General features: G+C 41.9%; 1 protein-coding gene across 4 annotated transcripts in view; it reads right to left on the reverse strand.

Annotated features, from left to right (window-relative positions):
* Positions 1 to 12,931, reverse strand: part of PIWIL1 (piwi like RNA-mediated gene silencing 1) — a 58,928-nt gene extending 45,997 nt beyond the window's left edge. For 3 of the 4 annotated variants that reach the window (XM_050923508.1, XM_050923507.1, XM_050923504.1), the window contains exons 1-6: positions 12,034 to 12,122; positions 10,300 to 10,368; positions 9,977 to 10,065; positions 9,044 to 9,173; positions 6,647 to 6,772; positions 3,681 to 3,895 (exon numbers count right to left, since the gene is read on the reverse strand). In XM_050923508.1, coding sequence (XP_050779465.1) covers positions 3,681 to 3,895; positions 6,647 to 6,772; positions 9,044 to 9,173; positions 9,977 to 10,057 — 552 coding nt within the window. In that variant the 5' untranslated portion in view covers positions 10,058 to 10,065; positions 10,300 to 10,368; positions 12,034 to 12,122. Of the gene's footprint in view, positions 1 to 3,680; positions 3,896 to 6,646; positions 6,773 to 9,043; positions 9,174 to 9,976; positions 10,066 to 10,299; positions 10,369 to 12,033; positions 12,123 to 12,652 lie in introns of those variants that run through there. The other variant, XM_050923505.1, reaches the window with a different exon arrangement.
* Between the last annotated feature and the right edge of the window lie 12,182 nt (positions 12,932 to 25,113).

The raw sequence follows: 25,113 nt of genomic DNA on the forward strand, positions 1-25,113 counted from the left end.
TTACCATGTTGCTGCTCTGCAGAGATCTAGAAGTATGTTACTGAGAAGTTCATGCTCAATCCAAGTGTGCTCCCCAACCTGTGCTGAAATTGTCTGCCACTAATGTCTTTAAAGGTAAAGATAAAGAAGGTAAAAAGGCTACCTTCCCACTTGCACACATCTTCCAGACTCATCGATCAGTTTAATGATAAGACTTGCACCAGTATGTGAATTGGCATGTTCAAAGAATATCTACTTGGACAACATACAGACTTCAACCTGCTTTGCATACTGCAGGTGTAGACTGGCATTCAGTGTCACATGTGCAGGATGTCACAAGTAACCGAGCAACCCACATTCTGACTACTGACAAATGAGACTGGAGAGTAGCATACAGGGAGAAGAGGGAATAAAATCTCTCCTGAGGAAAGTAAGTGGTTGCAGTTATCAAGTTGTGAAAATCTTATGAATTCAATTCCCTGCCCCAGAGTCAATAAGGATTTGTCCCTTTTTATTTTCTGTTCCAAGTGACTGAAAAAGACACTGGATCTGACAAGTATTCCCTGTGAATTGCTGGCAGACGCAGCCACAGATTAACCAGTCACACAGATAAGGGAATTCCTGGATGCTCACATGCCTTAGATAAACTGCTAGTACTGCCACACACTTAGTGAAACCCTGAAGTATTAATGATAGCTCAAACAGTAAAAGTGTATATAGGTAATGGTATTTTCCCCTACTGTGAATATAAGGCATTTTCTGTGGCAGGATAGAATGGCCACATGAAAATAAGTGTCCTGCAGATTGACAGCAGTGTACCTGTCATTCAGGTTGAGGGAAGGAATGAGGGAGGCCAGGCACACCATCCTAAAAAACTTCCTTTTTTTATTTAGATGTTCAGGTCTCTCAAATGTAGAATGGGCCTTCACCACCACCACCACCCCTTTATTTCTGAAGATAAGTCACAAGAATAAAACCCTTTTCCTGATGTTGTGGGAAGGTGGCACCTTGATAGCACCAAGACTGAGAAGAGCCAGCACTTCTTGAAACAATGCAATCTGGTGAGCGGGGCGGGGGGTCCCTGAATAGGAATGGTTAAGGGCAGAGACTGAAATTGTGCGGTGTATCCCAATTCCACATCCAGCGATTTGAGGTGATGGTATTTCAGACACTGCAGAAATGGTACAAATGCTTCCCAAATGAGTTTTGAACAAAAAACTCTGTTCCTGAGGAGGCAGTCAAATCTACTGTTTAGATGACTGCTGCTGGTGAGAGATTACTGAGGCAGGAACAGATAGCTACCTCTGACTTGGGAATTTATGCCTATTCCTTGCCTGTTCAGGCTGCCTTGGTGCATAAGAATGTGACTGGTAGTAAAGGTGAAACCTATACTGCTTCCTTTTGAGTGAAAGTACATACATGCCCAAATACATATGGCTGCACAAGAGTCTTTAAGGGTGTGCAAGGCCTTGTCTGTCTTACTACTAAGAAGGTTATCTCCCTCAAGGGGAAGGTCCTGAATAGTTGTCTCCACTTTCTTAGGGATACCCAAAGTGTTAACCACAACGACCTTCTCATTACAATGGCTGTGACCACAGATCACGCTGCTTTTTCTAGTCCATTGAGAACTGACAGAAGAGATGTTCTGGAGACAAGCTAGCCCTTGGCCACAACAGACTTGAGCTCTTCAATTAGCTCCTCTAAGAGTTTTACTCAATAAAATTGTATTCTGCAACAATCACCTGATAACTAGCTATCTTCACAGTCAAGTAACGTCCTTTCAAGCAATCCCAGTTTTTTTTCCCCTTCATCCCTGGGAGTAGATTTTTGCTCACCCTGTCAAGTCCATCACTGGATGCCATTATTACCAGGACCCCAGCATAGGAAAAAAAACTGTTTGAATCCTTATGCCAGAACCTGATAGCCTTATTCAGGGTGGGTGCTATAGAGTCAAGAGTTTTCCATAGTACATTGGTGGGATCCTACAGCCCCTTATATATAGGGTGCACCACTTGACCAGGGACAGCGCAGTGTAAGGACTCCAGGACTGTATATCACTCTCCTGAATGACCTCCAGAGACAGCTCTAAAGCTGTAGCTGTTCTCCTTGTCAACTCTTGGAATGCTTTGTAGTCTGCAGATAAGGATGGATTACAATCAGCCCAACTACCTCACCCACTGACAAAGATGATAAATGCAGCTGCATCTTGTGCTGGTCATCTTCTAGCTCCTCCTCAGGCTGCACCTTGGAAACTGGAGGCTTTGAGGGTAGTTGAGTGGAGAGAACCTCCTTTGAAGGCTGAGGTTGAGGCAACCCAGGTCTCAACTCACAGGCTCCGACTCTGTGGGTGTTCCAGGGCTGGAGCACCCACAGAGGAAAGCAGTGCCCTACCCACTCCTGCCCCAGCTCACCTCTGCCTCCTCCCTTGAGCGTGCCACTTCTCCCCCAGCTCCAGCAGACAAGGGGGAGGTGCAGCACGCTCAGAGAAGAGGCAGGGCCAGGGAAGGGATTTCGGGAAGGAGTCCAATATGGGCAGGGAGGGAGGGAACAGAGCAGAGCCGAGCCGTGGTGGAGTCGGGGCAGGAGCACTCACCAGTGCTTGGAAACGTTGGCATCTATGCCTGAACTGTGGCTGAGGTTGTTCTGTAGGGACAGGAAAGGCCCAGGGTACCCAATAAAGCCAAGGTAGGTTGGCCAGCCTATGTCACTAGAGGCCAGCAGCGTGGACTCCCTGGAAGAATATCCCTAGAATGAGATCTATGCCTAGAGAGTGTTAAAACTCCACCCTGGAATCCCATCAAGGAGTTATCGGAGACGAGTGTCTATAGCCCAAGTATGGTAATGGAGATTCCTCCCTGCTCCTGGCTGACTCAGAAGATGAAAATGAATAATCGTCTAGTGAAGGCAGGGTGGTATCAGATGGAGTAGCTAGAGGAATAACCTCAGACGATTTCTCCCATACTGAGTGACTTATGCACCAAAGTCTGTACCAGTACTCCTGACTACCACCCACCAAGCTGAGGGAAAAAAAGCAACTGAGAGTCAGGGTGTCATTAAATTCTTAGCTGCCCTACCTGCCTGTAGCATCAACAGTACAGAGAGAAAACATCAATAATGACAGGGACAGTAACAAACAGTAGTCAAAGGCACAGTCAGTACCAGTTCTTTGAGCACCAGGACAGTCAGTGCCAGTAAAGCTGAGAGTGGACAGACTGTATTGAAGCCAGACTGGACAGAACTGAAGTATTGGCATCACTGTGGCTGTACTGAGCCAAGAGGTGGCAATACCCAGAAGGCTTAGAAGAAGGTGGTTTGGTGCTGAGTGTACGCAAGTTTTTTGCTTATTACAAGAAGACCAGGCTTGTAGGCTGGACAGGCACCAGAGCAATCAGTATTAAGACTTCAAGATGCTCTTTTTGTTCAGTACCTTCAAACTCCATTATCTCCATGCAGGAAAACAAGATTATTTGGGCCTGAAGAATTTGGGTGTGGGTTAGTATGATTTGAGTTTCATTAGCCCATCAAGTTCCCACTTCAAGTCAAATAATTAACTCTCGGAAACTCAACCTAATTAAAAGCTGCATATTTTATAGCAATCCTACTCATATTTCATAGAGTTTCACCCCAAAAAGAAAGAAAGTACTATGCAAGAATAAAACTCAAATAGAATCTAGCACCATTTCATACACACACACACACACCTTATTTTCTAGTTTTTTTGGTAAGAATAATATTGTTCCATCAAATGCATGTGTCCTCCCAATAAACTCTTCATGCTGAAAAAGTAAAGCTGAGCGAAGACGCCGAGCTTCCATCTGAGGATTATAGTCAATATGGTATTGATATAAAGCCCATTGTGGACGAGATGTCAACCGAAAATGGTTCGTACTTAATCTTATTGTGGTACCTGAAGTACCTAAAATGAAAAAAAAAATAGCTAGTTATAAAACTAAGTTTTTCAAAGTACAGCATTTCAACAACTTTGCAACTTTTAAATAGAGACAATCCACCCCAAAATTTAATTTTTAAACTTTTTCTGAACTGTTTCAACTCTAACAACTATGGAAACCATGCAAGTCCTCTTTCAGACACATCCAGCAGGTGGCTCCTAGTGTCAAATTTCCAGAGATTCTATAATCCTATCACCTACTGCAGAAGTGCCATATAGAATAAGAACAGCATCCAGTCTGGTATTGCATCACTTAAAGTAGACTGTAGGTGCTTCAGAGAAAGATGCTAGAGCTCCTGTAAACAATTACAACTTGTCCATAGTGGACATCCCTTCCTTACCCCAAGCAGTTAGTTGTTGGCTTATTTCACAAGTGTTTATCAGTGTAACTGCATATTTTAATCTACTCAAGATGCCAGTTTATTTTTGCACTTACTAAACTCTGACTCAACACAACATGGCAGTAAGTACCACATATTAGCTACGCATTTTAAATTAAACTGATGTGTAAGGAAGTATATGTTGTTGCATTTCAATTTCACTGTGTCTGCTCAGATTCATTAATAAGGCAAGCCCAATTTTCCTTCAGTACTGTACCATTTATTTACGCTCCTCTAGTGCTTGAGGAAAACCCGCAATATAAACAAGATTAGTCCACCACTAGTAGTTAAGTTTCTGTCACTAGTGTAAACCCCTTCAAGAATCAGCTTCTAAGAGGAAATTTAGACTACCAGTGCAGCCTGCAACTGCCTAATGTTACCCACGAAAGAAGGGGTACATAGCTAACAGATGCTCTCTTACCCAACCTGCTTTGTTTGCTAAGGCAGAATTGTCATATGTATCCTCTAATTAAATAATGCTTTGAAAACCTAGGTTTGGATGACCGCGGCAATTTACCCTTCTCAAGCCACCCAATTGGCAGTTTTCAATGGCTCTTTCCACAAAGGAGACTTATTTGGGACTCTTAATGTGTACATCTGGAGTATGAATTTCGTACAAATTGGGACCTGTAGAAGCAAGTCTTAAGTGTTCTCTGAAGACCCAATAAAGGATAAAGAACTTTTACGCCAGGCCTCCTTCCCTAAGCACACGCTCCCACTCCTCCCCCCTCCCTCCTGGAAAGCACTGCGTGCCGGCAAACAGTTGTTTGGCAGCAGGAAGCGCCTGGGGGTAGGCAGAGGAGCAGGAATGTGGTATGCAGGGGGAGGGGGGTGGGGAGAGCTTGGCAGCCACAGGAAATAACTCCGGGAGAGTACCCGGGGGGGGGGGGGGCTTGCCAGGCTGCAGCAAATAACTCTGTCGCATGTTTGAGACCCCAGTGTATAGATTCCTGTCCAAGCCTTCTTACAGAAGAAAAAGCAGTGCAAAGGCTTGGGGGAGTCAGGGGTAACAGAGGAGCTGAGGGAGAGGGACGTAATTCCTGGGAAGGAGCCTGGGATCGAACCTGGAGGGTTGTTGAGTGTGGGCAGGATAAAGATGAAACAGGTTTCGGGGGGGGGGGGCACTTGGGGGGGGGGGAATTGTTAGGGAGCATCTCCCATGCAGATGCTGGCTGACCCCTAGCCTCTCAGGCACATTTGCATCTGTCTCTGTGTGTTCCTGATCTTCACCCTAATCCTTGCATCCCTCCTCTACCCATCCCCACATATTCCTGCACCTCCACTTCCATTCAGGCCCTGGCTCAATGCGGTCACTCCATTAGCTCCCATGTCTGTCCACCCCATTAGACCTTCTGAACCCCAGTCTTTAACCCCCCAAACAGTCTTGTGTGCCCCGCTCTGTTCATCCTCCCCATATACTGTGCCTCCTCATCTGGCCCTGCAGACAAGGCACTGTGAGGAAGGCAGCCAACTGCCCCCTCCCTCTCTTGCTCGCTGCTCCACCATTGAGCCGCTGCCCCCTCTTTTGGCACCACAGCAGTCTTTGGTGAGCAAAAAGGTGTAACAGCAGTGCCTCCCCAGTGGAATGTATTTTCTGCAGTGGGTTGGAGAAGAACCTGTGGGGGACATGAATTATTTGAGTGGGCAGTGGCACAGAATTCCCCCAGAAGTAAAGGATGCTTACAAATATGAAGAGACAATTCAGGGCATAGTCAACTTTAAACATTACAGTCCATTCAGGTCAAAACTGAACATTAGAAAGAAATCTGGACAATTAGATTTGTTAAGAATATCAAGTCAACATGCACCTATTAACTAGTAGCAGAGGAATACTAAAAGTGACCCCTTGCACGTAACTGAAGTTTAATAATCTGGAAAAGTTTGCAGAAGTTACCAGGGGAGAGAAGCACATTTTAGATAGCCCCCTTGAAACTACAACTTGTAGAGAATCAAGAGAAAAACTAAACAAGCAAGTCGGGGTGATTTAATTTCAATAAATGACTGTCAAGTTTTTAGCTAAAAGAGACCCTCAATAAATGTGCAACAAAAATATGGAATAGAACCAACAGTGGTATCCTCAAATGAAAATGTCTTGTTCCTGCTGAAACACTTAAAATTTAAAACCCTTTGGAGCAACGTCACTTTTTTCTACTATTTCTACCCCCATCTTTTACACCATTCCTAACACAATGAAGTCCTGGTCCCTGATTTGGCCTTCTAGGCGCTACTGAAATATAAATAATCCTAGTTTAACAACAGTTGAGACAAAGCCAATAGTAAATAGTACGCTATATTTCTACAAGCATATTTTATATTTGAAACCACAATTTTAACTTACCTGTTTTTGAGTCTTTAACATGTTCTATGGCTTGCCGTGTATTTACCCCAAGGTCATAGAAATCTCTGCGACGTCCACCCCTATCTGCTAATGACAGTTCCTGAAAACCAACTGAAATATCATGTCCTGGAATTTTGGGGAGAGGGGAAATGAATATAAATCATGATAAAATTAACCAGTTTATTAAACCATTACAATGTGAAATACAAACAAAAGAATGCTGAGGACTTTTAAGAACTGAACCTTGAACAGAAGAAGCCAGTGCAGTTGCCATAGCACAATCTGAAAGAGCCTCAAGGTTGCCTCAACTCTCAGAACAATGGCATTATAAAAAAAATCTGTAGCTATTTGAGATGTATTTTACAACTCTAAAAGTATTACAGGGCTACGGGTTAGACTGAGACAGGTATTACATAGAGTTCAAATAGCAATGAAGAGAGCTAGATATAATTTAAATCCCAATTTTCAACATCTTCATTATTTTATTTGGGATTTAGTACTATTTGTTACAACTTAATTTCAGTTGTGAAAAATGCCAAATTTCAAACTAGGTTCTCAGATTTTTTTCCTGTTACCCATTGCATTTCAACAAAATATTTAAAGAAAAAAAATTACTTGTAACTTGAGTTTTCAAATTATGTCTGCACTCATACTATAAACTCAAAACTCATTCAGAGAAATATGGCAGGTGTCTGGGGGCCCCCTGAACTGAGGTAGATCCATTCTACTATTATAAGAACTCCTTTATCTTGTGGTGTAATTGCCTGAAGGCTCATGGGTCGTTATTAGATTGGCTGTACTTCCAGGTCCTTATGCAGTATCTACCTGGAGCCAATGTGTTACCACTTTCTTCTTTCTGTACGCAGCAAAATAAGCCTGCTTTGTGTAGTACTAGTACACCTTAAGATCTCCTTGGAACGAGCATACATCTGGAATCTGAAGAGCATGAACCTCTTTGAGCAGTGATATCAAACTGGCTACATCAACCTCTTTTGGTGGCATATATAGAGATCAAGTGTTAACTCCTAAATTCAGTAACACTTTAAAAGAATTTCAATCTAACTTGTATAGTTATTACAACTATAGTTGCATGTGCAAGCTGTCAAAGAGAAGAAACTGTAGTGGTTCTAGAAGTGTGTTGCATCATTTCTACCCTCCTCCTCAACCAAGCAATGCTGAAAGAAAGTCATATGGTAACTTGTGCACTTAAAACACTATCCTAATGTAAGTATTTACTAAGGCAATCAATTAATGGCAGTTAACGCATGTGATTAACTCAAAACAAATTAATGGTTTATTTTTAACAAGCTTTAAATCACACACCTCATGACCCTATCCCATAGTATGAGAGCAATTTGGTAGAGCTGGTTAAAAACCTGCCAGGGGGAGAGAGGAGCCCAGCGTCCCCACTCCCCCACACAACGCCTGCACCATCCCCTCCCTGCTGGACAGATCCAGCCTTAGGGGTTGGCAAGGGGGCCACCACTCAGGGTGCCATGCTCATGTGGTGCCGCTGCATGCCTCCAGGGCAGGGGTGCCCCTCTCCCTGCTGTCCTGCTCCACTGCTGCTCCTTCCCCCTCCCCCATGGAGCCGCCCCAGCCAAGCTACTCCAGACCGATTAAAAATGAGATTAATTGCAACTATTTTTTTAATCTTGTGATTAACCATGATTAATTTTTTAACTGTTTGACAGCCCTAGTATTTACTAATAATTCAGGATAGAAAAAAATGGAACAGGTAAAACAAGATATGTAAATATATTCCATTTCCTAATCAAAAGAAATTCCAATCTGCAGGGAGGGAATAGATCAGTGGTTTGAGCATTGGCCTGCTAAACCCAGGGTTATAAATTAAATCCCTGAAGGGGACATTTAGGGATCTGAGGCAAAAATCTGTCTGGGGATTGGTCCTGCTTTGAGTAGGAGGTTGGAGTAGATGACCTCCTGAGGTCCCTTCCAGTCCCGATATATGCTATGAAAAACTCTCAACTGGCAAAACCAATTAAAACCATGTGCTCTGAAAAACAGCTTCTTATACAGAGCTTTCAATCCCCACCATTTGCCAAAAGTAAAAAGATACACTCAGGAATATTAATTCTATGACAGCAAAGATAACTAGAGCCCGGCTGTAGAATAAGCAGGACTCAACAATAAACTTTGCTTTCTTTATCTAGCTCCATCAAAGTTCAAGCTGTCTGAGGAATAATGTGCCATTATGAGAACACGTCAGAAAATTCCATACTTCAGATTTAACTAGTTATTAATCTGATTTTGAAGAAAAATCAATCAGAAATGCCATCCTGAATATATATTTAATTATCTTAGTTAAATCATTAAGTCTTCTAAATACTTGTTCTGTTGGCAATAACCTTCACTTCCTGATCCCCTCCATCTCACCTTGTGGAACAATAGGAGCTCCTCTTTGTCGTCCACGGCCAACAAATTCTCCCTCTGATGGTGGCTGTGGTTGAGGTTGAGGTTGAGGTTGCAAAGGTCTAGGTTGCACATAGCTAGGTGGCTGCTGACCCTGCAAAGTCCACTACACTTAGGAACAGCACTCACTGATATCACAAAAAACCCTGTACTATCAAATGAAGTCACTAGACTGTCTACTGCACAGCCAAGTTCCTATGATGGTTATTTAATATAGAGTGACATATTAACCTAAGTTACCAAAAAGTTATTCAGTAAAATTACTCATTCAGTTTGGAAAACACTACAGAAATGGCATGATTATTCTGCATATAGAGGTGCTGTATCTAACGATCACTGGTTAACTGAAGCTGGCTTCAAGCTGCTCCCCAAGTCCTCTTAAAAAAAAAAAAAAAAAAAAAAAAAGCTCCTGCAATTATTGCAATCTGAGGAACATGAAATGCAACTCCTGGTCCCCAAAGATACTACAGAAAATACCACAAAAACTACAGGGAAAAAGGCAGTTGACTTTGCAGAAAGGAAGCCTTTTATATCTAACACATTTTAGAATAACCATGTATATATATTTTAGTCCAACTCATCAGGAGGCAGCATCTTCTGTGTTCCATATACTGCTGAATACAGCACTCAAACTCAGACATCTGAGGGAGCCTACCTGTCCTCATGGAAAGCAATTCCTATCTATGAAGTTAAGCACTACACCCACAAAGCTTTAAAGGAATATACCACCTTTACTGTGGCAGTGCATTTGCTTATCAGTCATGTGAGGCAAAAACAGGTTTGATTTGAAATGAAGCCCTTGATACATATACAACTATATGGGAAGCAGACAACTCTGAATTTTAATATTTAAAAATATAGATGCGCTGGATCTGGATCTGAAAAATGAATACTCACAGAAGCTGCTCCTACAGGAGGTACAGCCATTTGCTGGCCACGAGCTCTTCCTCTCGCTCTAGCTCTAGCTCTTCCAGTCATTGTGTTTTCTAAAAAAAAACAAAAAAAACCAGCTATAGTTATAGGATACAATCCTCAGTTTTTTCATGACAGTATAATTTTTAGCAGAGGTTGTTTTGGGTTTTTTTGGTCTCTTGTTCAGTATAAGAGAAAGATTAATTTAGCTAGATTAGCCCAGCCATTGTGCTCTAGGGCCCTGTTTACACTACTTTTTTTTTTTTTTTTTTTAAGATATTTTCTGTTGCCACAAAGGGGATCCCTACCTTAGTAAAGGTGCTGGCAGCCGCCAGAATTCTCAGTAATGTATTATACAGCTGTGCTTTGATGCAATCCTACAAACATTTAAACACGTGTAACTTTAGCAACACGACTGAACTGAAATCACTGCAACTAAGTCTGACTAAGTAAAGTTATGCATGCTTACGCGTCTGAACCAGGGATCGGCAACCTTCGGCCAGCAGTAAGCCCCCTGCCGGGCCGGGCTGGTTTGTTCACCTGCCGCATCTGCAGGTTCAACCAATCATGACTCCCACTGGCCACAGTTCGCCATTCCAGGCCAATGGGGGCTGCGGGAAGCAGTGTGGGACAAGGGATGTGCTGGATGCAACTTCTCGCAGCCTCCATTGGCCTGGAACGGCAAATTGCAGCCAATGGGAGCCACGAATGGCCGAACCTGCGGACGCGGCAGGTAAACAAACTGGCCTGGCCAGCCAGGGGGCTTACCCTGGCGGGCCACAGGCCGAAGGTTGCCCATCCCTGGTCTAAACAATAAGCAATGGATTTTATTTATTTTGTGTGAAAAGTTATGGTTTAGGCAACTCGGATGATAGCTTCCGCAAACTACTCCCATAAAAAACAAAAAAAACAAACAAAAAAACCTGTTAGAGAACATTTTAAAATTTTGCAAAAAAGTTAAAACAAGCAAAGCACTTCTGAGCAAGACTGAAATTGGCACGGTTGAGTAAGGAATATACTGAACATTGCACAGAATTTTGACTGGTTTCTCAAACACGTCCAACTGCTTCCAAGAGTGACATACGGCTAAGTTACACTGAACAGCCCTAGTTCTCTTTATGATATGTAACTATGAATTTGTAAGCTTGGATAGAAAAGAAAATTTTCAATTGGCAACTGCATAGTCTATATACCAGAATTCACAGAAGAAGTGGAGTATATGACAGCATAAAACACTTTACTCAATTGTAAGTCAGTACTCAACAAATAACTTTTAAATAATTTTCAGGCTTACTGAAAAATGGCTTACAAATCCAGGTGTTTTTTAAACCGAGCAGCTGCAATGCCCCATATTAGTCTCCTTAAAAAGCATGGTATTAACTAATATATCATCCATCATCATAGCAGTCAGGCACTTTATAAACACAGTCTGCTAGTATTCTAATGTATTAGTAATTTAGGGTTACCATTTGTCCAGATTCTCCCAGACATGTCCAGCCTTTGGGGTTAAAATTTGTAAATATCTAAAAACGTTCAGGTTTCCAGACCCCCCCCCCCCCCAGAGAGTTCAGTACAACTGACAGGGCGGCCGGCTGGACTGAGCCACTCGCATGGGGCTCTGGCAGCCAGAGCCTCTGCTTCCCCCCTCTTCTCCCCCTGCAGCTTCAGATCACCTCCTCTGTTCCCAGCGTGCCACAGGATAGGCCTGGGAGTCCCGGGGGTCTGTCTGGGGGCAGGGGTGTGGATAAGGGTCTGGGCAGTCAAGGGACAGATAGGGGAGTAGGGTCCTTTGAGAGCAGTTAGAGCGGGGTCTCAGGACGGGGCAGCCAGGGGATAAGGAACAGGGAGGCTTAGGTAGGGGGTTGGGTCCTGGGGGGCAGTTAGGGGCAGGGGTCCCAGGAGGGGGCAGTCAGGGGACAAGGAGCCAGGAGGTTGGAGCCTCTGAAAGGGGCAGTCAGAGGGCAGGAAATGGGAAGGGCAGGGCTAGGGCAGGACTCCCCTCCCAATCCTCTTTTTTGACTGTTGAAATATGGTAACCCGACCTGTATTAGTTATTTGTTCAGCTCAGAATCTCCCTCTGAGAAGCAATCCCTAATATCAGAAGATCCTTGGAAGAGGCAGCCTTGCAAAAAAATACTCCCCTCTGGAACAGAATTTATTTACATTTCATCCCCTCCAATTTCCCTGCAGCACCCAGCCTGTTCCCTGTTCTGGCCCCAATCCCTCTCCGTAGGCCATAGCCCTAGTGCCCCCGCCAGGAGCTCCCCTGCCCCAGCCCTAGCAGCCCCCTCCCCACACTAGGAGCTCCCCACCCACAGTACCACTCCTACTTAGCCCTAGGGATTCGCCGTCCCCTCACCCACAGGGCTCGTGACCCACGCGTCCCTACCCCGGGCTCCTCCCTGTTTGCTCTACCCCAGTGAACAGAGTGCCCCCCGCGCTTGCTAGCACTGCCAGACCCCATTCCCTACAACCCGCTGCGCAGCCCTAGGCCTCTCCCCTTCACCCAGCTCAGGCAGCCACCCGCCTCCATTTCTCCAGGACTAGGGTGCATAAGCCCCAACCGAGGCAGGGGACCCACTGGCATCTGACTGCAGGCGGCGGGTAACCCCAAGCAGGCTCCTCCCGCCTCGCTATCAGCGGGAGAATAACTGTTAGTACCTGCGCACCACTTCTCCTCACGCGGCCACAAGCGGCACGCACCGGCCCTCCCAACGGTTATCACGGCCTCCTCACTGGGGCGAGCAAAGTGAGGCTCACTCCGCCGGCTGCCCCACCTCCTCCTGCCGCTTCCTTAAGGACAGCTGAATCCGCCTGCGCCGCTTCCACGAACTGGGCAAGGAGTTTCTCCGTACCCGTCGGGCTCATCTCCTCTCTTGGCAGGGCAGAGCCTGGGGATTCATTTCCCGAGCGAATGTGCACATCACGCAGAGAAAGTGAAGCGACGCCACCTTCGTGCAGTGAGAGCAGCGCGTGGCTGCAAGGGAGCCGCAGGCGGGCTCGCCTCTGATTGGACTGCGACGCCGCGAGTGCCCGCCTCCCGGAGAGCCGAAAGCGGCCCCGCGTTTCCGAAGATTTCCGAAAGGCGCTAGCGGGTGCGCCCGAATAGTTTCCCGACGGAGTGGTAGACTCGAGGCTGCCGAAGATTTCCGAATGGGGCTGGCGAGGGAGCGGAGAGTCCCGAGAGGGGCTGGCAGGCTCTGGGCTGTTGGCTTCTCAGGGGCAGAGCTGGACTTGGGTTCCGAAAGCGGGAACCACGTGTTAATTTACGTGTTGGGTGCAGCTCCCAATGCAGAGTTATTATTATTTGATCAAATTAATTACTTTGTATTATTATTTAATGATCATCCACTTAATTATTAATCAACCCTATTAATGCTTAATCAGATGGCTAGTGTTACTAATTAACAGTTAACCCTATTATATCAAATAATAATGCCATCCTGGCAGATATTTCTTCTGCCTAGCAATCATTTTGGAGAGTATGTGGCCAGATTTACCAGAGGCATAAATGAAAAACTCCAGTGGAGTTTCATCCTCTTTTCCCCCAGTTTTCTAAATTAAAATCAAAGCTTAATACATATACTGGCCCTGTTCTCTACTGCCTTGCATCTTGTGTGGAAAGTGATGCTTGAGTATTAGTGATGGCATCAGAACAGCTATACTGAGTCAGACCAATGGTTAATCTAGCCCAGTATCCTGTCTTTTGACACTGGCCAATGCCAGGTGCTTTAGAGGGAATGAACAGTATAGGTAATCAAGTAATCGTTCCCCGTTGCCCATTCTCAGCTTCTGGCAAACAGAGGTTAGGGACACTTCTGAGCATGGTTTTGCATCCCTGCCCATGTAACATCTAAATGAACATAACATAAAAGTATGTGACTGGGCAGTTCTACTACAATTTTAATCTTTGTGAGCAATGCAGCAAAACATTTGTTGAAATCAGAGGATAAAACTCTGAAGGCACATCTTTCAGAAGAAAATGACATTATTTGGGTTATTTTACCCCCTAAATTTCCATTTTACAGATGACATGGCTTCATAAATGGTTTGGTTTCTATGCTACTAAAACCAATTATGGGACAATAAAATACTATGACAGAAGAGACAAGTAAAATATTAGAGTAATGGTTTAGGGATGTAAGTATATGTGTGTGTGAGAGAGGAGAGTTTGTGGGTTAAAGGGTGTCCCTGCCATCTGTTTTTTGGAAAATAAGCATTATACAATTCTGCCAGAAGGTGGAGCAATGAAGCAAGAAATAAATGCTTGCGGGGCCACTTCAGTGACAGCACTGTTCCAAAATGCTACTGAAACTAGGATTATATTCTATACTCATTGAGGTCGATTCTGGAGTGAAGGACTGCTAGTCAAGAAGCTAGAATAGCTTCCTGGGGATTCCCTCCTGAGCTACTCTGAACGTCTTACAACTCCCAATTAAGGGACGTGCTGGGCATGGGAGGGAGAGTGGCCAGAAAGCTCTGGCTATCAATGTTCTGAGTGGCCCTGCAGCCCGCAGGAGCTGGGCAAGGCTGACAAATTAGAGCAGGCTGAGAATTTCGGAGGCACAAACACGGCTTAGGGGTTGTGTACATGAGGAAATTTATAGGCATAATTATACCAGTATAACTCCTTGTATGGACATTCCTTTTCCAGGATAAGATTGTCCAAAAGAAGAGTTAAACTGACATAATTATGCCAGTAAATTTCATCAGTGAGACAAGCCCTTAGAAACACAGATGAAAGGTGCAGCACAGATTCTGGATAATTGTGCCTGGGCCCAGTCTTTAGCCATCTAGCAGAGCTCAGGTAAATGGAGCTGGAGGAATGGCATCTAAGTTTCCTCTAAACTACGCGGCCATGCAACAGGCTATTAAAGGCCATGCAGGCAGGGAGAGATGCCTGGAGCTGCCTCGGCGGTGGAGAGGCGCCTCTCTCCAGACCTCAGCCTTGGAGCTGCTGCAGCCGGGGAAAAGCACCTCTCCCCCAGCCCCAGGCTGCTGCAGCAAGAGACTGCTGGGGGAGACTGTGGAATCTCCATCACTGGAGATTTTCAAGAACAGGTTAGACAAATACCTGTCAGGGATGGTCTAGATAATACTTAGTCCTGCCATGAATGCAGGGGACAGGACTAGATGACCTCTCGAGGTCCTTTCTGGTCTTGCAATTCCATTATTTCATTTTACCAAACAGTTTAGTTTTAACATTCAGATTGAACTTCTTTGCTCCAGAATTGTCTGCTACCACTTGACACATAGTAGGTCTGAAGAATGAACGTGGGTATGTAATTTTCACAGACACAAACAGATTTCCTATACCAAATATATGAAATCCAATATGTCTTTATTTGGTGAAGGTGGACACGTGCACACACACACATACTATTTCACACTCATTTTCTATCATCCAAACACTTATTATAATTACTAATTCTGTAAAGAGGGAGCAGAGTTGGCATATAGATAAACAAGATGGAGGTGTTACGGGAATGGGAGGCAGGAGGTGTATTTTCAGAACAGTGTGTATTTGATGCACAATTTGAATTATTGTTAACAGGATTTGTATATCCAATTTCCAGTGCTCTTGGAAAGTGCTCTTCCCATTTTCCAGTTGCTATATAATAATACCTCAAAAACGGTCATGCATTTTTATTGTGATTTTCTCATTCACTGTCATCTTCTTATATTGTTGTTTTCCAGGCAGCTTACCCAAAATCACAACTGTTTTGCATGAAACTTGCTTTTGACTTATAACAGATTGGAAAATAAGATAGTCTTTAAATTAACACCTCACTGATCCTGAGTTCCAAATAAATATAGCAACATTTTGCACAAAAGCTAAGCTGGTTGCCTGGCTGGTCAATAGCTCTTATTTTTCTACAGTGTGTGTCGGTCACTCTTAACAATACTGTATATTTACGTTTCTTGCCACAGGGATGCTTAAATGAGGACAAATACAGAAGTTGGAAAGAAAAGCAGGCCACATTCTTATGAAATGTTAACACAATTCAAACTAAGAACATAGGAAGCAGTCCTTTCACCATAGATACTATACATTCTCTAGTAAATCAGAAATACACTCATAACTACTTTTTCTATGTACCAAACCCCATTCAGTTACTAATCCACAACCTCTTATTTGTGAGTATGCACTCTGATATAGACACATTGCACCTAGCAGAACTAATAAATCTCATGACTAGGAAGTGAGCACTCCTGCAGGGGAGCCATAAGTGTGCCCTTTTCTCCATTCCTTATAGAATGTATAGAAATTGGAGGCCTATACAACCCTCCTTCTCAACTGCCCAATCAGATCAAGCCTTAAATAAATCAGCCTGCAAACTATAACAGAGCAAGGCTCTGGTTCTGCTCCCATTTAAAATTTTGCAGTTGACTTCAATGGGTACAGGGATTGGCCCCCTTCTCTACTGTCCTTTGCTCTTCTTATCCCAAGCTGTAATGGGTACGTGCGGTAACAAAGACAAAACAATATTCATTAATTTCTCCATTTGCTTGGTTTAGACTGTGACTTGTCTCCAAATTCAATTTTGGATTATTTATAATTGAGGACAGGATAGCAGCCAGCCCACTTAGGAAACCAAATTTTCTTTTATAAATTGAAAAAGAAGGCACTTAAAATGTCCAGGCTAAGAGGGAGTATTACTACACAGAGAAAGTTACAGTACTCCCAGCATGTAGTTTTTATTAATCAAATATAAATCTGGATAAATATTTAACTCAGCACATATACTTATGCAAGGCATGTTAACCGCTTTTAAGAGCACCGATAACTGCGTACCATAGGCTCTTTACCCCAGTGGGAAATTTTATTACTTAGTTGCCTGCAGAACTCTCCAGACGGTCAGAGGGTTAAAGCTGCAGAAACATGACATGGAGATTGTCTTAGATCAGCACTGTTTAAAAGGTAAACAGAAAGAATATAAAGATCTGTTCACAGCCACTTAAGTGACATGAACTGGGGGAGAAAACAGAAGTGTGTGAGGGTAAATACTTTTTTTTTTAAATTCACAAATAAACATAGGCATTTGTCATACTAACTGTAACTTTAAAAAAAAATCCAAATTAATCACATTTCCTGGCAGATCCTAATTAATTTTAGTTGCAAATTGTTAAAAGTTTCCGAATCAATTCATTGCTTTCCTATGACAATCCTTTTTGAATAAATAAATAAACATTAGCAAATCAGCCCCCTAGTTCTTATTCATGTGTGGTTTGTCTTGGAAGACAAGATAATTAGCACCTAATGAAAGATATGTGGCAATTTGGTTTTGACCATCTTTCTGATTTGCTCAGATGGCTGATGTTTTACTGAAAGTCTAGCTATAGTTGTAACTCTAAAGGTAACAGTCACAGGAAACGTATGAATGGCAATGTACCAACTGCAACTGGTGCTGCAAATGTTTAGTTCTGGCTGGTTTTGAGTAGAAATGAAGAGGAAAATGACATTTTGAAAATGGCAGCTTTGGGGAAGTTCCTATTCTAATTTTGGTATTTTGCCAAAAAATCCAACTCCGGTACTTAAACACACCAAAATATCATATATGAAAAAGTTGTTTCACAGCTACTTGGCTTGAATTTTGCTTTGATGTTTGTTTTTCCCATGATGCAATTGTTTTTGCCGTCTGTCTCCTGTTGCTACAATAGGCCATTTCCCATATATGTCATCTCCAAAGGGGAAAAGACTGCATGGAAACAGAACAAAGAAAACAGAACAAAAGAAAATAAAGGAATTTTCCAAAGACCCATTTGATATACAAGTATAAACAGGAAAACGATGCCTGGGGAGCCAGGAGTCAGGAGTCAGGCATTGCACTAGCAGACAGCTGTTAAATTGTGTTGTTAGCAGCACTTTGGGATACATAATTGTGTGATATGAATGCATACAGTGAACACACATTTCACTATCTTTATGATGACATACAAGTGTACTGGAAACTACCATTGAAACAATCTGCATGTTTTGCCTTCAAATTCTTTTAAAGACATCAGTGCAAGAGTTCTGAAGTCCAAACTTCAATGGTTCTGTGCACTCTAGCACCAGAAGGAAAGACACCCCAATGTATCTAAGAAGGAATCTCACTTGTCAGGAGTGTTGTACCTGTAATGATGCAAAAATATATATGGCCCAATTTTCAAAAGAACTCAGCACCCCAATTAGGGCCAGATTTTCAAAAGAGCTTGGCATGTTAGTCCTGAGCACTTTTGAAAATCTGGTCACAAAGGGAGACGCTGGGTGCAGAACACTTTAGACATTCTGGCTCCTATTGTGAGTGCTGCATGCTTGAAAATCTGGCCCTGAGCTCCTTTGAAAATCTGGCTTACAGCATTTTTACACCTCTTGTAGATTTTAAAACCAGAAAGGCAAGAGACAAATGCCAGGCTTTAAGAGTGACTCTCATTGTTTAACACCAGAAAAACACAGGAAATGGTTACTTATATCTAAGGGCTTGTCTACATGGAGCAGTAATGCAGACTATGGGAGTGTGATTTCTAAAGCACACTAGCATGTTATGCATTAATTGTCCATGTAGACCATAGGTCGGCAACCTTTCAGAAGTGGTATGCTGAGTCTTCATTTATTCACTCTAATTTAAGGTTTTGTGTGCCGGTAATACATTTTAACATTTTTAGAAGGTCTCTTTCTTTAAGTCTATAATATATAACTAAACTATTGTTGTATGTAAAGTAAATATGGTTTTTAAAAGGTTTAAGAAGCTTCATTTAAAATTAAATTAAAATGCATAGCCCCCCGGACTGGTGGCCAGGACCTGGGCAGCATGAGTCCCGCTGCAAATCAACTCGAGTACTACCTTTGGCACACATGCCATAAGTTACCTACCCCTGATTGTAGACGCTGCTGGTGCACTCTAAAGATTCCCCTGGGCCTAGATCGCTTTAACATAGTTTGAAACAGCACTACATGAGAGTGCACCAGGGGACATTGCAAGGAGATTATTCATTACAGTATATACTGCTGTAATGAGTAATGTATATAATATGTATTATTCATGACAGTATGTGCAAAGAGAAAGCCCTGGAAAACCCTGATTTTTGGACCTCTACATGAAACTCAAAAATTGCTAAAAATAAACCATGAAAAATAACATTAATCAACCCAAAAGAAACAGAAGCCCTAATTATATTTCAACAGCTTTTTTATTCTGGCATCATACGGTATATGGCACAGAAAACAATAGATTAGTCCAAAAAGAAACTGGACATATTTCAGGAAAGAGAATCTAGTTAGTATTTTAGAATTTAGATAAGGTGACATAGGTTGATTGCTGCTCATTTGGCAACCTGATTACATCTAATTGTCTTCTGATTAACCTGAATATTCCTGCATTGTGCAGCGAAACTGGGTTATGCCATTTAGTGCAGGATTTAAAAATTGCCATAGTTTAGCTTTTTACAAAATACTATAAAACTTTGTTCACAGTCAAGTAAGTGCTTTTGTGGTTGTTGTTTTGTTCAAAGCCCAGCTGCAGGCCTGGAGCATTTCTCATAAATATCAGGAAGTACCCAAAGCCACAATCAGGATTAAAGAGTTGATCTGAACCTTAGATCTTAGCTTTAAAGCTGTAATGTACAGTGAATTTGGTTACATGACAAAGGTAATGGTAATTGCTGAAGTATGTTTTCTTAAGTTGCAAAATCAGTTTTGAAATATTTTCTTTGAAACCTCTCCCAATGCTATACATGAGAATGAGTAGACTTGCAGAGCAGCATTTGCTTGTGACCAAAGTAATGGATTTGTGCATTGATGTTACAGATATTTATATAAGGCCCAATCTTGCCAATGCTCTGTGCACAGGACTTCCATTGAAGTTGTCAGGCTCATAATCAGGATTCTTGGGACTACCCTAGCAAATGAATTAATAATATTTGTAGTTAGATCCAGTCCAAGATTTTTTGCATTGGGTCAAGTTTTGGTTTATCTATGTTACGCTGCCAATGGAAAAACCAAGCACACAAACCAAGTGTTGTAGAAATGTAATATGCTGAGATATGAGAAGTGTGGTGATAAATGTAGAATAAATGCCTACATATCATAAACTGATAGATTAAATAGAAGAACACTGCATTTCTGGCTTTCTAAAAATACACAGAGGGTCTGGTTTGGCCTCTGTGAAAGGAGTAATGGAAGAGCATAACTGTGCCAGGCCCACACATTTCTACACATACGGTGGACCTGTCATGGCTCCCGTACACAACTCCCTGAGTAATTCATTTCTTCTAAATGAAGTAGATTGCATAACAAGAGCTTTCTTCAGGCTGTTAACAGAAAGAATGTAAAATCACCATTTTTTGGCCTTCCTCAAGGTGGGTGCCACTGAAATCTTGCACCACTCTTTCCACAAAATGTAGTACTTTGCCACAGTTCTGTTGCCTTTTCCATGTAAGTGATCCAGTAAACATATTATATAGGAGTACTTGTGGCACCTTAGAGACTAATAAATTTATTTGAGCATAAGCTTTCATGGGCTACAGCCCACTTCATCGGATGCATGGAATGGGCCATCTTGATTATCACTTCAAGTTTTTTTTTCTCCTGCTGATAATTGCTCATCTTAATTAATTAGCCTCTTAGAGTTGGTAGGGCAACTCCCACCTTTTCATGTTCTTTGTATGTGTATATATATATCTCCTTACTATATGTTCCATTCTATGCATCCAATGAAGTGAGCTGTAGTCCACAAAAGCTTATGCTCAAATAAATTTGTTAGTCTCTAAGGTGCCACAAGTACTCCTGTTCTTTTTGCGGTTACAGACTAACATGTCTGCTACTCTGAAACCTCATACTATATAGTTTTTCTTTTAAAAAATCAGTATTCAGATTTATTGCCACATTTGGTGATTTGTGTTTACTGATGATATTTTGCATATAATAAAGGAGAAAATGCAGCAATAAGAATTATAGACAAAAACAAAATTGTCTGTAAAGTTACAGAATATGTCCCTGATAGTTCCAAACTACTTATATTATCAACAATATATTTCTTTAGCATCTTTCATACAAGAAATTCAATATGTTTTGTGACCATCACTTAAAGGCTTGTCACATTTTTTTAGGGGTAAGTACAAAAAAGACTGACCAGCCCAAATTCGCACAGCAAATTCATGGCAGAGTCAAGAAAAGATTCATCATGTCCAGTCTTCTGCTGTCATCACTGGACACGAATCCCTGCCTTGTTCCGAGTGTTTTGGAGTTTAGGCTGTCTTCTCTTATGAGTTCCGCATGCAACTATGACTATTAATTCTATCATCCAGGAACAAATCAGACTTTCACAGATCTGGCTTGCTTCTATGTTCTCTAGCCAGTCCCCATTACCAAGAAAACATGGCTCTTTTCACCTCCCAGTTATGAAGAGTTTGGAACAGGCTATCAGTAAAGGCAACAATCTGCAGTACTTAGGGATTGTAAATTCTGTCTTATCAAATAAGACACCTAACCATGTTTGAGAAGCATTAGGAATTAGGGAATCATTTAAATACCCTTAATGATTTATTGATAGGGTAGAAGAGATATAGGAGAGAAGGGAGTAGTCAAAGAATGAAACGGACAGTATGTGTGTCAGAAAAGTACAATATCAAATATCATGGCAAATACTGCCAATGTTTTTCCTTTTCCCCCCAATATTTACAAGGTTGTTTTCATTTATGACAATCACAGGAGTGCAAATATCATCTATACTTTTTCCCTTACTTGCACAGTCTTCAGAAGGTAATAAAAATCAATTAGGTAACCAGGTAAGAATTTATAGCATTATCTCAAAGAAACTTAACTAATGTTAATCTTAAACTAACGAACCTCAAACTATTATTATTCGTATTCATTATTTGATGTCCACAGTCATGTCCACGCTGTGCTAGATGCTGTCCAAACACATTTACAGTCCCTGCCTCAAAGAACTTACATTCTATGGACCCCATCTTTCAAAGGCATCTGCATTGATGGACCCTTATGACTGCACAGAACCCCAGTGAACTCAATACGATTCCATGCAGATGTCAAGGTCCAACCATAAGGATCCTGTAATATTTCAGTGATGTCTAAGCCACATTTTAGGATCCAGACCAGTGTTTATCCATTTGTTTATCAATCCAGAGTTTTGAAAAACTTCGTTAGATCATCTTAAACCTTTTCCAAAGACACTGAAGCAGGCTTCCTTGACGTTTGAACGTGAAGACCGGGTATTGGGTTTTTTTGGTCTTCACTTCACCCTCTCTATCATGATGGGATTCTTTCTATGGTGTATTGACTGACACTGCACATGTTATTCCAGATGTAGTCTACACAAGTGCCTTACAGATTAAATGCATCGCCTCTTTTATTTAGTATTCCATCCTTCTGCTAATATAATCTAGCATTCTGTTAGCCTTTTTTTGAACTGCTGATGATGATTTAAATTTTTACACCCAAATACCCAATACTCAATCTTAGTTTTATACCTTTTGCATATAATGAATCTTTTTTTAACATCTCTAGTTTAGAATTAATCGATCATGATAATGTAATGCATAAACCAGTATAGTATAATTAATAGGGCTCAATCTCTAGTGCTATGTATTATGCGTAAAGAAAGAACATTTGTCAACATGGCAAGATATTTCCCTTACATTTAAAATTAATTAAAAACTTGAGCAGCACACATTCAGCTAGTGCATGAGTTACACGAGTGTAAGAAAAATATCTGTAATGTTTTATTATAAAATGTTAAACACTAGATCTTGTCCTCAGGCACACTGGGGCAAGGGTGTCATTAGCAACATTATTATAGGACTGGGAGCAAGAGCTATGAGGATAGGAAATTACTATTATCTTACCGTTTCGTACATTGGCTCAGGCAGCATTGGTTTTCTTGATGAGTTTTACAAAAGTGCCACTTCGCTGATTTGGTTGTTGATGCACTTTGAAGTTACCAGTTGCTACTCTGAAAGACTTACATTATTTGAAAACTATGATTCATGATCTTCAGGATTCTTTTAAGTAATTCTGAAATATGATTATATGCTGAGGCCTGATCCTGCAAACACTCATGCACATATGTAATTACTCATCTGAGTTGTCTTACTGAGTTCAATATCTAGCCCCTAGAATTTAGTCTTTACCCTTTTCCTCACTGAATTCATTGAGACTGCTCAGGAGAATAAAATTATTCAAGTTCATATGTGTTTGCAGGATCAGGCCCTTAGTTTGCATTTAGTGTATTTGTTCCACCACTCCCACATCAATTATGGATATTAAGGTAAGAGGCTAAAAATGATATGGGTTTCTTTCCTTTAATGTGAAGAACAATTTCCATTACTTTAGGTTCATGATTCTGTATGTTTGATATAAATAATTTACATTGTAAGTGCAAAAACACAGTTTGTGTAGAACCAGAGTAAATTGTGTCTAGCTTGCCCATAGCTGAAATTGGAAGGACATAAGTACCATAATGTTTAGGCTCCCCATGTAATTAACTTTTGGAAGGTTCTTTCTTACCTCTAACAAAGATCTTATTGTTCATTGTGTGAATTTAGTATTTCTAAAAGAGGTGGATTGACAGTGTTCTAGACTGAATGAGCACAGTCTGAGGAACTAAAGTGCAAACTTACTATACTGCCACACCAGTGGGCCAAATCCTGAGCCCATTTCAGTTTAGGATCTGACTTAATATGTCCATCCTTATCTAGATGGACCATCATTAGTTCAACTTGTTATACCAATATAATAAAAACCAGCAGGATCTTATTAAGAGGGATAAGGCAAAGATGCCACATTTATTGTAAATATAATAATAAAGCAACAGATAAAAATAAACAACGTTGTTTAACCACTTATTCCTATTACTACTTATTCCTTATACACACACACACATATATGTATATATTCATTCACACAATCATTCATTCAGATTCTGTATAGGTGTTATAGTTACCAGCCTAGAAGTTGCTCATGACAAGTTACTGGCAAGGTATCTTGGTCATGAGGATGGAGCCGAGTTTGTGTCAGATGCACCTGATGCTCCTGGAGGTTGGCAGCAGAACCAGAAACTCCAAGTCCTCAGCATTTGGAGTTCATTCTTATAGAAATTAATTTCTATGTTAGTCTATGGGAGCTGTTTCATTCTGCTGTTGCTGACTCAATCAGGAGATGGCACATTCCTGGTGGCTTCACATTGTCTAAAGTGGCACATTCCTGGTGGCTTCACACTGTCCAACGTTTATGTTTCTCATCCTTCCAGGTGATGGGGTGGATCCCAATTTACCCTCCGGGGGTTGTCTGGTGGTCCACTTGACACATTCTTCGGCAGATGAATACTCCCTTTCTAGGCTGGCACCTCCCTAACCATTCATGCACATCAAGCATCAACATACATTCCATATCAACCATATTTTAATTTACTGTCTCCACCACTTTTGGGGTGTGTGTTAATTCATGTGAGACTCCTGGCTCTGTAATCACAGAGGGTGGGGGTCTGTTTGTTTACATTGTATCAATTACAGCTTAAGGCTAGCATAGTGTTTACATCAAGAACAAAGTCAATTAACTTGTTTGTAAGTTTTACATAGTAATAGAGTATCTTTCACAGGAGAGATACAATCAATGTTTTCTGCAGACAGGAGCTTACAAGTTTTAACAGAAGAACTAAAAGATTTTTGTACTTGGTGAAACTAGGGGGTCACTGTCACTTGGGGGAATCACTGTTAGTACATTCTTTAATCCCTACAAACTTCCATGTCTCCTCAGTCTTTGGTCTCTCTGTCTGGATTATCAGCTAGGGTGCAAATTAGCTGGCGAGTATGGGGAGCTGTGATCTGCGCTCTTGTGAGAAGTGAGTTCAGACCACCAAACTCATTTCATTGAAAGCACCATGACCAGCCCAAGAGAGATTAACCCTCCACCAGCGCACACACTGTGGATATGTCTACACTGCATCTGGGAGTGAGCCTCTCAGCTTGGGTATACAGTGTGCTCCCTCTCGCATGCTAAAAATAGCAGTGCAGATGTGGCTTTGATGTTGTTGCTCAGGTTCTCAAGCCAATCCCACTCTCTCCCCTCTGGCTGGGGACTTGCTCCCCAGTGCAGTATAGACATTCCCTGTAGGTGCACCGGG

Source organism: Gopherus flavomarginatus, chromosome 15, assembly GCF_025201925.1.
Source record: "Gopherus flavomarginatus isolate rGopFla2 chromosome 15, rGopFla2.mat.asm, whole genome shotgun sequence".
NCBI classification, from domain to species: Eukaryota; Metazoa; Chordata; order Testudines; family Testudinidae; genus Gopherus; species Gopherus flavomarginatus.